This window comes from Accipiter gentilis, chromosome 2, assembly GCF_929443795.1.
Source record: "Accipiter gentilis chromosome 2, bAccGen1.1, whole genome shotgun sequence".
Classification (NCBI taxonomy): domain Eukaryota; kingdom Metazoa; phylum Chordata; class Aves; order Accipitriformes; family Accipitridae; genus Astur; species Astur gentilis.
In genome coordinates, this window is record NC_064881.1 from 40,751,619 (window position 1) to 40,764,643 (window position 13,025).

Here is a 13,025-nt window from a genome sequence, read left to right on the forward strand (position 1 = left end):
ACCCGGCACTGGGGGATACTTGCATTCCAAGCCGTACCGCGGAGCAGGCACCTTCTAAATCATTTAAAACGCGGTGAACCAGGACCTTCGGGGAGAGGAACGTGAGTGGAAAGGTAGCAACACCAGACGAAAGCCGACACTGAAAAGCACAGCACCTGCACGCGTGACTGCACCGCCCGAGCCCCCCCGCCGCCCACGCCGGCCCTGCCTCCCCGCGCACCTGGCCGCGCCCCCGCCGCGGCGGTCGGGCTCGGGGGCGGAGGGCTGGATCTCAGGCATCGCTCGTGCCTCTCTTTTTTTTTTTTTTTTTTTTTTTTGTTTTTTTTTTTTTTTGTTCCCCCCTTCTTTCCACCTTCTGCTCTATAACTGCCCGCCTCCTTTCGCTACCCTTTCGCCTTATCAGATGCGGCGCAGCGAGGGGAAGAGCGGCCAGAAGGGAGGGAAGCGGCTCTCCCGCAGCCGCCTCGACACCCACAGCCCCGCCTGAACACGAGCGGCCGGGCCGTACCCCCACCGGCTGCTCCCCCGCTGATGCCCGCGCAGGTCGGTGTGAGCTCCGCTTCGTCTCCCTCCAGGGCTGGGGCGAGGCGGGCGGGGGGTCCGGGGCAGGAGCGGGAGTGGGAGCGCTTCCCACCCACCTGCCCGGCCACGGGAACGGCGCCCGGAAGGAGACTTGGGAGAGGGAGGAGGAGATGGAGGGGGTGGCAAGTGGCGACCCCGGCGCGGGGGAGCTCCTTAGAAACTCGCGCGAAAGCCTTACTTTTAAAAATAATCATAACTGAAAAATAAACAGTCACACTTTAAAACGGAGGGTCTGGCCGCTGCCCCCCCCCCCCCCCCCCTCGGGCGCATCCTCCCTCCTTCCCTCTCTCTCTCCCGCGGCGCGTCGAGGCAGATCGCTTCGCCCCGGCTCCTCACGCCCGCCGCCTGGAGCGTAGCGGGTGGCGGCCCGGGCAGGCGGCTGCTGCCGGCGCGGGGGTTCCCGGCAGGCAGCCGCTGGGTCTCAGCGGGCCCGTCCCTCGCTTCGCGCTCGGCGGAGGGCAACCAGCTCCCCGCTGTCCCCTTTCTCAGCGTGGGGGCTGGAACCCGCTTTCACACGGGAGGCCCGTGGGTGCTGGTGGCGCGGAGCGCCCCGAAGAGGAGTCGGGGCGGGGGGTCGTGAGCCGCGGCCCCTCAGGCCGGGCTGCAGCCCCGTGGCGGGGGGCCGCGGAGAGGCGGACGAAGCGCGCCCACCGGGCCGTGCCAGCGCCGGCGGGTCCGCCAGACCCGGGACGGCGTCTCCGCCTCGCCGCCGGCCCCCTCCGCCGCCTTCCCGCCCTTCCCGTGTGGGGGCGGCGGCCATGGCGGCGGGCCCGGCGGCTCTCTCGAGGCCGCGGCGGTGCCGGGGCAGGTAGCGCTCTTCCTTTCGCCCAGCGGGGACGTTCCCAGGCAGCGTGTGTAGGCCGTGTCACGCCGCTCCATAACGAGCCACCGAGACAGGGAGAAATAACCCCCGGGCTCCCCTTCAGGAGGGCAGCGCCAACCCACTCGGCTTGGGGAAGGGCGCCAGGCCTGTGCCGAGGCCGTAGGGAGCACGGAGATGTGCGTCCCGTTTCTCCCGCGCTGGGAGGTCTCAAAGGCAGGTCGTTCCCTCAGGAGAAGGTGCCTGTTGCCAGGCCGGTGCCGATGTCCCGGGCAGGCAGGCAGGCTGGCGCCCACCCGGGAGAGAAGCTGTGAGCACACGGGGGAGTGGGGCTCACCTCATGGGCAGGGCTCTTGGCTTGGAGGGTTTGGTCCCTGCTGCCAGGGCTATTCTGTCAGATAACTGTTTTACCAAATAGTTAAGAAAAGGCGAAATATATAGAAAGCTGGAGGATATTCCTTTTTATTCCCAGATGATGTCAGCCACAAGGTGGCTGCAGACTGGTGGTTGCCTTTCCTAGTTAAGCGAACCTTGAAGTGCCGGTCACGGCAGAGGTGAACTTGTGCCTGGTTTATCCAGCGCCAGTTGTATGTATCGCAATAAATCTTACTTCTCTGTGCAATGGCTTTTCTCTAAAAGCAGCAGTAGAGAGTGCTTTTATGCAGGATTACCTGTCAGTATTTATAGCTCCTATTTGGGAGGAGGGTTTATATCAAATCTAGCAGACGGGAAATTGAGCTACTGCTGTAAGTGAATATTTTAATGTCTGGGTTATTACATGGAAAGAAATCTACACATTGTCAGCGGTGACTGCATTGAAGAATGAGTTGTGTGCTGTTCTTTGAAGGATCTGCCTTTACTTGCCTCAGGTTGTATACCCGAGTGAGGGGAGAAGCATTGATACCCAGTGTGAGATACACAAGGGGTGGATTTCAGACTGTTTAAGACTTGACTCTCTTCGTTCTTCCTATTGCCCGTCACTAGGCAACTGTCTGCTGACTGTGCTGACTCGTCTGGATCTAGTCCTTGGGTGTCTGACTCTTTGTGTTCATGTAGTAGGGAGCCTGGACATTTTGCTCGGCTTTCTGAATTCCATCTGGAGGATGTGTCCTAAGAACCGGGCGTAGCCATACCTAAGTTTCTGGTGCACATTTTTGTTATTGGATCTAGCTATTTGCCTCTGTCTTGAGAGATTTATACTGTAAGAGATAGAGTCAAACTATAGATTTAAGTAGTGTGAAATTTGTTGATAATTTGGCTAAAACTTGGGTAACCTCCTGTGGGGATGGAATTCACAATGATTGAGCCTCCTATATGTTTCTAGATGGCATATCAAGCATTCTTGATTGGGATTTGCAACAGTAGACCTACCAAGTCCTGGGATAACTATGGCAAACTGCAGATACTTGAAGAGAGAAGGAGATGTAGGTCGTATCCCCTTGTCTGTTTATTAATAGTTGAGGTGCTTCAGTTTGCCTTTTATATTAGATAGTGGTTGAACCACTTGCTTTGTGCCTTCCTCAGAAGACAATGAAAACACAGAAGGCGAATTCAGTGATGGTATGTTGGGAATATTAAAGAAAATGACACAGGAGGTAAATGGGAGGACCTGCAACACAGAAATACATAAACCAAAATTTACCAAAGTAAAGCTTCAGATGCTGACTCCTTGTTGACAGTAAGAAATCTATTATTAATTATCTTAATTTAATTCTCCTGAACATAGTTAACAGGAGAGGGCAGCAAAAATTGCTTCCTGGCTCAGAAAATTGACTAAACTAGTGCAGTAAAGTTGAGTGATAAATAAATGCTTATAAGCATGATGTTATGAACATGTTGGTGTATCTTGAGAGGTGCTTCTATATATGTTGAATAACTGTACTGGAAAGTGTTAAAGGCCAAGTTCAGATAATGAAATTTGTACTGGTTTAAACCTAGCTTCTGAGGGACAGATAAATCACTCCTTCTGGAACTTGTTCTTTGGCACCAGATTTGCTTCCTGTAACCCAATGAGTTCACCTAGGACTACCCTGAGCGTTCATATAGTGCTGCACTCTAAAAGTGTTGATGTTCCTAACTGATTAAGTTAGAGTATTTTTGACCATGGTATTACCTACTAATAGAATTAATGCTTACTCAGCTGATACCCTGCATACCTTCTGAGCTGTCTCCTTTAGTCACTGTAAGTGCCAGGTAGTACAACAGAGCACAGAGTAAGTCGAATAAGACAGAAAAAGGAAAAATAGAGTAGGATGTAGAGGACAGTGAGAAGAGGACTTGTGTTTCCTCAGAACAAAGTTCTGCCTTTTTTGACAACTGATGTGGAAAATTGCTCAGTTGAACTCATCAATGATTATTTCACTGCAGTTATTGAGTCTGTGCATTTGCTATTTTATGGTAGGCTTGCAAGGAAGTTCTCATCTCATTTTTTTTATTACAGAATCCCAAAATATGTAATTTAACATCCCATTCTGGATGCTTTCTGGATATAAAGTAGATAACAGTTTCAGTCGTACTTTGTTATCAAGAGCTTCAGCTCCAGAGTTGTCTACCACAGGTATCTTGATAAGGTGCTTGCAACAGTGGATTGTATAGAGATATCCATTTTACCTTGTTATACATAGCAAACTCTACTTCCAATACTCATGCAGGCTTAGCAAAGAATATCAGTTTTTTCTTTACATGGACTGAATTTTCAGAACTGTTGAGTGGCCCAAATGGGGTTCTTCGTCCCTTTCAGGTAAAATATGCTTTAGTTATAAAACTGCTGTCAGGATGAAATCTTGACTCTGCTGATGTCTGTGGCAAATTCCCATTTTTTTTTAATGGAATCCAGATTTTGCCCACACTCTTCATTAAAGTGGATGCCTTATCTTTGCAGGTCAAATAACTCTTTTTGTTCTATGTGTTTTCAGACCTGCTGATACTGTGTGCATTGAGGGGAAGAAGATGCTTTGTCGGTATGAGATACAGAGCTGTTTCTTCTTGGCTTTTTTAGCTGTCACAGCTTTCTTCATCAGTGATGCCCAGGGCCAAGGTAAGTCATAAATAAGATGATGGAGCTTTTCACTCTGATGTACAGAAATAGACTTTCTTATTCCAAATGCAAGTGTTACTTCCGTCTTTGTAGGATGTAGATCCAGTACTACTGAAATGAAGCAGGAATTTTGCTGCTGATCTCGGTGGGGGAGAGGGTAGAATTACGTGTTCATGTGTGCTCTTTGAACTTAGTATCTCAAATAGCATCTTTTTGCAAATTCAGGTGTCTCAAAATGAGTTATATGGAACATTTTTTTTAACTCTTATTTATATGAAAGTACTGATCAGAAATTGCTGTGACTGTCCTCTATGTAATCAAGTAAGTTTGAAGGTCCAGCTATGATACTAAGCTTGTATGGAATATATATTTTTTTTCTTCGTTGGGACAGTAGCTATTTTAACACATCATACAATATTGCACAAGACTGTTAAATGTCACAGACTCCTTCTGCAGCATTTTTTTAAAATCTCCTTTGTGGGTATTAAAGACACTGCTGAGATTGTTAGACTTAAATACTTGTTGGATCGTATTGACAGTGGTTTGACTTCTAGAGACAATTTATCGTATTGCTTGGGGAAGAAGGGAGGAAGAATGCCAATGATTTTTTTATGAGTTCTAAAGAAAGATGTTTCTCTCAACTTTATATTTATGTAATCCCTTTGATATGAGACTGCATAGGCGTAACTGGGAGCAGAATTTGATCCTGGGTCTCTTCTAAAACATCTTGTATAATGCATTATTCATGAGCAAATTTGGAGAGTAGTGGTAACTTGAGGCCTTCCAAGTTCTGGTAAATGCAAATAACGGTGCTGTCCAGTCTGCGTGGCACTCAAGTGCTAGGCAGGCATGCCATCTTGGATGTTTGGGAATCTGCTAGCGTTTTACAAGCCTCTCCCAGAACATAGGGACACATGTAAGCAGTAATATTTAATGTGGGTGATGTGAGGTGAATGAAGAAATACATGTTCCCAGTGTTCAACACATCAATTCTGGTCAGAAATGAGGTCCAGAATGTTTTTGACTTAATGAGCCAATAAAGCAAAGCATATGGTTAGTTGTCTCTCTGTGTATTTCAGTACTAATACATATGGTTAAGATTTGCAAAACAGGATTGGGGATTGAGATCCATCTCCAGAAAATTTTGCAAGATTCCTTGAGCTTGGAAAACCATACTCTTCCTCCCACTCTTTTTTTTTTTTTTTAAACATTGATTTAATCGGTCATATATAAGGAAGAAAACTCTCATACTATTAATACAATGAAATGAAGGTCAGAGAAAGTTTTTTCCGCAATCATCACACCAGCAGAAGCTAGAGTTGGTGTACTTGATGAATAAAGAACAATACTTCCCTTGTTCTTATACTCTTTCAGCAAGCATCAGCTGCTGAATGCTGTCAGCAGTGTGATACTAAGCTAAGTGGACTATTGACTTGGCCCAAAATGGCTGTTGTGTTATGGAATGGGGTGATACAAAGTCTCTATTCCATGTTCACAGAATAAAAATATCTCTTGCTACACTTGAAGTAATAAGATGTTTCTCAAATCTTGTCTTTTTTCAAGGTTGCCACCCCTTGCTGTAAACTCTTCATGCAGCTGGCTAACTATTTACAATTTAATACAGCACTAACAGTATGTTTGTCTGTTTTAAGAAATTGTACACTGCCAAGTTGTAGGAAGAGCTGGTATTAGTTCCAGCTTGTGTTTCCTTCCTTTGGCATAGATGCTCAGGTAGAAGTGTGTAATGTGACTTCTTGGAAAGGAGAATATGTTTGGGAGGCTGAAGTCAACATGCCTGAAGCTACAACTTATTCCTTCAACTGAGGAGTTACCTGCATTGAGCTACATGGTTTTATCTCATTTATTGCCTGAATACCTTAAAAACCACATAGTGCCATTCAGTTTTTACTCAGCAATTATTCTTTCATCACTGCTGTTTCTTCCTCATTCAGCATAATGTCACTTAAACAACAGCAACCAAAAAATCCAGCTTTTGTCTACTTATGTTCTTATATAGTACACAAAAATAGTGGTGGGCAAGAAAAATACTTCAGAATCTTCCATTTATTCATAAAGTAACTTGCTTTAAGAATTTTCCTTCTGTATTTAAAGATGGAAACTTTTCTTTGTGTACCAATTATTTCCATGTGTTACTAATGTAATTGCTATGTAATTGCAGTGCATATTAACTTGTTCAATTCTTATGACAAAAGTAAATTGGAAGCCACAAAGTTTAGTTGGTATCCAATCTTAGACTATTGGATGTCTTAGAGAGCTGCACATATGCAATTTATGGTATTTTTCCTTTCCATTAAGGTATGGAATAGTTCAAAACACTCTTTCCCTAGTTGTCCACAAGAGTCATGTATTTGGAGTGCTAATTTATCTGGTGATATAAACCAAAGCCTTGAACTTGTCTGTAGTTTTCTTTTGGGTGACTGCTCTAATGTTGCTGACGGCCATTCACTTTTGCATTCCTGTAAAACCACTTAACGAGCTCTAGCTACTGATTTTTATCAGTTAACTGACTCAGCTTGGATTAATTTTTTTCCCTTTCTGCAAGAAGTGAGATTTTGTTCCACAGACAATAAAGGTCCAAAGAAATAAAGATATCCTCTTCAGGTTGGTGAATGTGTAGTAATTCCCATCAATATTTTGTTGTCTGTTCAAGTGTTAGATTTTTAACTTCCTTAGCTATATGTACTTTTCTATGCCAGAACCTTAGTCTTTGCACAACTAAGACACAGTTGAGTATCTCTCTCTGGTGAATAATTCTTTTATTCCTTATGGTTAATTGCTGTGTGGGAATGTCCATTCCACTGCACTGCCACCTTTGATACAAAAAGTACCCAGTGAAAATTGACTAGTTATGTAAAGACTATTCTGGCACAACTTTTCTAGTCTTTCACATTGTAACTCTGTAGTAAACAGAAAAACTTTTGGTGATTGTGTCCTTCTTTGCTTGTAAGATCTGTGATTGTTTTTTAGGGGCTCCCAAAATTTATCTGGTTTGGTGATGGCTAATAGCAATTAGACCAGAACTATGCTTCTTTGTTAGAAAGTGCTTTCATAAACTGTTAAGTTGAAAGTAGAAGAGAATGGAATGACAGGGGAAGGAAAAAGATGGCAGAGAAAACAAATTCTGCAGTTCTAAGACATGATTTATTTTTTTTGTCAGTCCTTGGTGTTACTTTGTTGCTCTCTGCTCTGCCTCTTAATCCCCATACAAATTTACCACAATCCGGGTAAAATGTGTAGTATTTTATGCATACTGTCACTGTTCAAAAATTTATTTGCTATTCCTTAGATGAAATAAATAATAAAAGGAATTGCATATTTTGCAAACTTCCAGGTATGATTTGTCACTCTTGGTTCATTCAGCCCCAATTCATTGTGACTTGCGTATAGCTCAAAGACAGAATCAATCTTGAGAATGAATTAAAAGCTGTAATCCATAAGTACAGTCTGCTTGGCTTTCAAAATTTTTTGCCATAGTCTCTGTCATTTTATTACAATCATAGCATGCTGAATGTTCTTGCAGAAACCTGCCCAGAAAAACATTTTGCAATACAAGGGCCAAATTTTCAAAGAACTGGTTTTGTATTTGCAGTGATTCCTACACACACTCTTGCTCGCAGCCTCTCTTTCTCTAAACTTCAGGGAGGTGACAGGCACTCTGAAGACTAGGTCTGACAAGATTGAGCCCAGCAACTGGGGAAATGCACTGTTTGGGTGTAAGCCCAGTGCTGCAAATCAGAACAGTTTTGAGTGTGTGGAATTGGTGTGCTACCTGCTGGTTCTGTCCTCTTGCCTCTCTTCTTGAGCTTGTTCTCTGAAGTCTTTGAGAATGTGGAGGTGTTACTAAGCTGTTCTTGGTGCTTACATACTCTCTGTTCTGCGTTCTGGTGTTAAGTCCCTTAAGGCAGGAACTGCAGAACCTGCCTTTGGTCTGGCAAAACTGTCCCTTATGGATTGAGAGGCTGGGTGCAAGGGAATACATCTCTTGTATTAAACCTCCAGATTTTTACTTCTAAGACCCAAAATGTTTTTAACAGTAGAAGACATGAAAAAACCACGACCCCAAATCTCAAAAAAACTACAGCCTGCCTCTTTTCTTCTTCTTTCTTCCCCCAAGCTGTTGGAAAAAGGAACATGTAGGAAAAAGTAATCCGTTCAGGACAGGTCTTTGGCTGCTGCTAGTGCCAGAGCTGCATTGACTGTAGCAGGTCAAATGGAGAGGCCAGAGACTGTTGGCTAGCACATTTGGCCTGTTGACTCAGATGTTCTGTATGCTGTAATATCTCAGAAATATCATGAGAACTCATATTTGTATCTAGTAGACCAACCAACTGTGGGCATGAGCCTAGTCAATTAAGAGCTATCTTGGGCCCAGGGAAAAAGAAATTGCCACTTCCCCCCCTTCAGATAATTTCCCTTATTTCTTAGACTTACTAACAGAAACCTTAAGGGTGGTAGTGGCAGAAACACCAATGGTTTGGAAAATGAAGGAGAAATTTCAGGGGGCTGTGGAGGTAGTGGGAAGAGGAGGAGTAAAGTTCATGGAGGAGTTTGTTAAGCTTTTCTAGCCCTTTCTGTTGTTCAGCCTCTGGGTAACTTCCCTGGCTGCCTTTCACTCTAGATAGATAGTTCTGCGAGCCGAACCCTGTTCAAATGTATAAAGAGTTCCCCTTATTGGCAGCCTTGGATGCCATAGGCTGTACAACTGGCAGCTCTGCCTCAGTTATTTGCTGTGAAGGAGATATGTGACTCCCTGAAACAGAGCAGAAATGCTATGTAGATGTGTTGTCCAGCATTTCTGGAGCTTGCCTGAGCAGAGGGATGCAAAGCTGTGAAAAACTAGTTTATGTGCATAGATAAAAAGTTGCTGACACTGCAGTAAGAACATAGGGTTCATTTTCCATTTGTTCCTCTGTGCATTGCTTTACTGAAATATCACCTCTTAATCATTTCGTGCTTTTATTCATTTCACCCGCTGCTTCTATTTGAAATCTAGGCGATGGCACAATATAAATAGAAGCCAGATTTGCTTACTATCCAGATTGCCCCTGTCTAAGTCTCGACTAGCCTGTTCATGCCTTCTAGTCTTAAATGAGACTGAAGCAGTGCTTGCAGCTGGGCGAGTTTGCGTGCTGCTTAGGCCAGGTTTGCAAATTGGGCAGCTGATGTTCCCTCTGCCTTGTGCATGCCTATCTTTCCTCTTGGTTATTGTGTCTTCACAAGGCTTTGAAAATTTGGCCCTGAGTGACCTTAAATGTGGGGAAACACCCATGGCAATGCAAGGTAAAGGAGGCTAGGTAATGCATATCATCAGTGTAAGCAAGGAGAGCAATTTTAAATCCCATATATTAACAAAGAGCATTTTTATTACCAGCTTTGCCTGCTAAACTAGAGTCTTAACATCTAACACTCTTTGTCTTTCTGTCCTCTGCTGTTAGGTTGTTAGTTTGTTTTTATAAAGAGATAAATAAAAGGTATGTCTGAGGGAAGTAGTGCACCTGGGGATGTCGTTTTACAAACTAATAAACTGATATATGTGACATTTTGAATAACTTGCATCCTTTATGATTAAAATTTTGTGTTGTCTTCCTATATGTGTTTATGTTTGTTTAAAATTGGTGGTTGCTTTTTATTTGAATTTAAAATGTTTTCTTTCCCCACTTGCAGTGTCCCCACCAACAAGACTAAGATATAATGTAGTCAATCCTGACAGTGTACAGATCTCTTGGAAAGCCCCCAAAGGGCAATTCACTGGATATAAGCTTCTTGTCACTCCAAGTTCAGGTAAAAGAAAAGTCTGTATGTTCTCTTCTAAGGTGAAAGGACTGTCTTCCTAAGGCTGAACAACTTTTCAGAGGCTAGGGTCATCTTTCAGGGCTAAGGAACTGTAAGCAAGCTGTTGATAATGGAGTATTGGCTGGTCAACAGAAGAGAGAAATCAATCTCACCAGAGGGTGGTCATAGGCATAGAATATGGCAATCAAATGCTTAAGATAGTAGACGTGGGTAGATGCTAGTTATGCTTCGTATGTAGTCCTTGGGAATTGTCACTGATCATCTGTCTTTACCTTTCTTCCAGTGGGGTGTAAGGAAGTCTAGGAAGTGTTCAAAGGAGGAGAGCATAGCAACCCTATTTCAGTCAAAGCTTTGAGGTAGATCTCCATGGGCTTTCTCCCATAGTGAGCTCCCCAGAAAAGACCAAAAACATTTTAGACCAAACCTTAAAAAAACCAAACCAAAACACAAAACCTTTTAAATTTTTTTTTGAAGACTTGAAATGTAAAGATAGGCAACAAAGTGGCTGTATCAGGCTACCTGTGTAGAGGCACTACTTCTGTACATATTTAGGTATAGATACACTTTTAACATACAGCTAAAATACATATTTGTACATATGTGTAGATGATCTTTAAATATACGTATGAATTGAAATGTTTAATATTTGTATTTATACACGAGAATTTCCTTGCTCAAAGGAAGTGGGCAAAGAGGCTATTCAGAGATGATGTGGGTATGATGGGGTGAGAACTGGCAGCCAATCACAGAGCAGTGTGAAAGCCTGTGGGTATGATGTTACCAAATTTGACAGCTCTTTGTCAAATGTTTCATTCTTCCTTAATTAATAGTTTTGCTGGACACTGTGGCTATTCCATGAGGCCCAGATACAAAGGCTGATTGATTGATCTTAGAGTGTTTCTATCTAAGAAAACTGTTCTATGCCTTTGGTCAGGCTGCCTGACTTCTTACTTTTGTGGGATGTCCTCTGGCCTGGCTGTGTGGGTGGTCCCAAAAGTGGGAACACTTGGGTCATTGTAGAGCTTGAGGTAGTTGTAAGTTATTACATTTACCATGCTATAAGAAAAGCAAAGTTGTGTATTTGTGGGTTTTTTCTTTTCTCTTACAGGTGGAAAAACCAATCAATTAATTCTTCAAAACACTGCAACCAAAGCAATTATACAAGGTCTTATTCCAGATCAAAACTATGCCCTTCAGATCATTGCATTCAGTGAAGACAAGGAGAGTAAGCCTGCACAAGGCCAGTTCAGAAGTATGTGTCTTTTTATGCCTGACATGTGGAATTTATCAGATTATTAAATATAACTTTTGAAATTGTAACGAAGTCTGACACAAAGGGGGACAATGGAAAAACAGTTTCTTCTGTGGTGAAGGGGTAATCAGAGCCACAGATTTTAACTGGTACGTAGACAGCTGGAGGCCTGAATTCATCGAGTCAGTCTTGCACAGGAGATTCTTGCTTTGGGCTATCTTTATTTCCACTGGTTTGGAATTCCTTTCTTCCCCATTCTGTTATGAAATTAGCCAGTATCTCGTGGAGAAGAATCTTCAGTGAGTGGAAACGAGAAGGGAAGTGCTATATTCTGATACTTAAAAAATTTCCTTCTCTTCTTCCAACTTTTTATTAAAACATTCTTATAGCTGTGCCAACTGGCAACTAGTTGCTGGTTCAATGATACTATGAAAGTCTGAATTCTTACTGGTCTTCAGCTGTTAAAATATGTTTACAAATTACGTTTAAGACTTATTTTCTGACCTACACATACTCTTAATGCCTATATCATAGTGATATATATGTCTTAGCTGATTTGTTTTGATCTGCATCTTAAACAGTTCAGTTAAATATGGTCGGTGGAGATTTGGTTGATAAAGACAAAAATGTGACAGTCTGGGATTACAGATGAAAGCCTACTGAATTCCCTTAACACTGAATATTTCTCACTGACATTGCTAAACCACCTTTCTCTTAGAACCGGCACAAGATAAAATATGCTGCTTGCTTGATGTGGTGTGTGTCAAAGTCTTTCTAGCTTTTCATCACTGCAACTGTGTGTTTACTACTTTAAGTTCTATCCCAGTTAGGAAACCCATGAAACCACAGATTACTTTAACATTAAAGGGCAGCCCACAGAAAGCTACACCGACTTCTATAATGTTAGCTGTGGCTGTTTTTTAAACTACCTCTATTCTTCAGGAAAAGTAGTGCTGGCAACTTGATTTAAGAATAAGGGTGTTACGTTCTATTTAGTGTACTTTGTCTTTGCTGCAGGTGAAAACATGTAGTAGTTAATGAGGCTGGAGTTTCATTTGACAATATGATACCTTGCATGAGTAAAACCAGATACATTGGGTATATAAATCCTTTTTTGCTATCCTGTATTCTATGGTGTTTTTCCCCTTCTCTGACAAGTGGTCGCTAATTCTTGAGATGAAAAAAGGTCAAACATATACAAAGCTTTGAGAATATCCTCTGGTTTAGTGCATTGGAAGTATGCTTTTAATGCTGCTGAGTTGTAACTGATGTGCAAAGAATTCTCAAGCCTACAATAAAATTCTATTGTTGAAAGAGTATTCTTCTTTATATAGTCAGGTATACTTTCTTATTTTAGTGCTGCTTATAAATTATTGTACATAGTACGTAATTAACAAAGATCACTTGGAAATTTTTTCCTTTTAAATGCAGCTGTAAAAACATGCACTAGGTAATTTTTCTTGTCTGGTGTCTTCTGTTCTTCCTATGTGGTTAGAATTTTGACAATTAGAAATGGTTTT

At 42.7% G+C, this 13,025-nt stretch overlaps 1 protein-coding gene across 4 annotated transcripts in view; it reads left to right on the forward strand.

Moving 5' to 3' along the window:
* The first annotated feature begins 404 nt into the window (after positions 1-404).
* The window catches only part of COL14A1 (collagen type XIV alpha 1 chain), a 126,433-nt gene continuing 113,812 nt past the window's right edge, over positions 405-13,025 (forward strand). For all 4 annotated transcript variants that reach the window (XM_049824484.1, XM_049824494.1, XM_049824504.1 and 1 more), the window contains exons 1-4: positions 405-543; positions 4,318-4,439; positions 10,125-10,241; positions 11,362-11,505. In XM_049824484.1, coding sequence (XP_049680441.1) covers positions 4,352-4,439; positions 10,125-10,241; positions 11,362-11,505 — 349 coding nt within the window. In that variant the 5' untranslated portion in view covers positions 405-543; positions 4,318-4,351. The remainder of the gene's footprint in view (positions 544-4,317; positions 4,440-10,124; positions 10,242-11,361; positions 11,506-13,025) is intronic.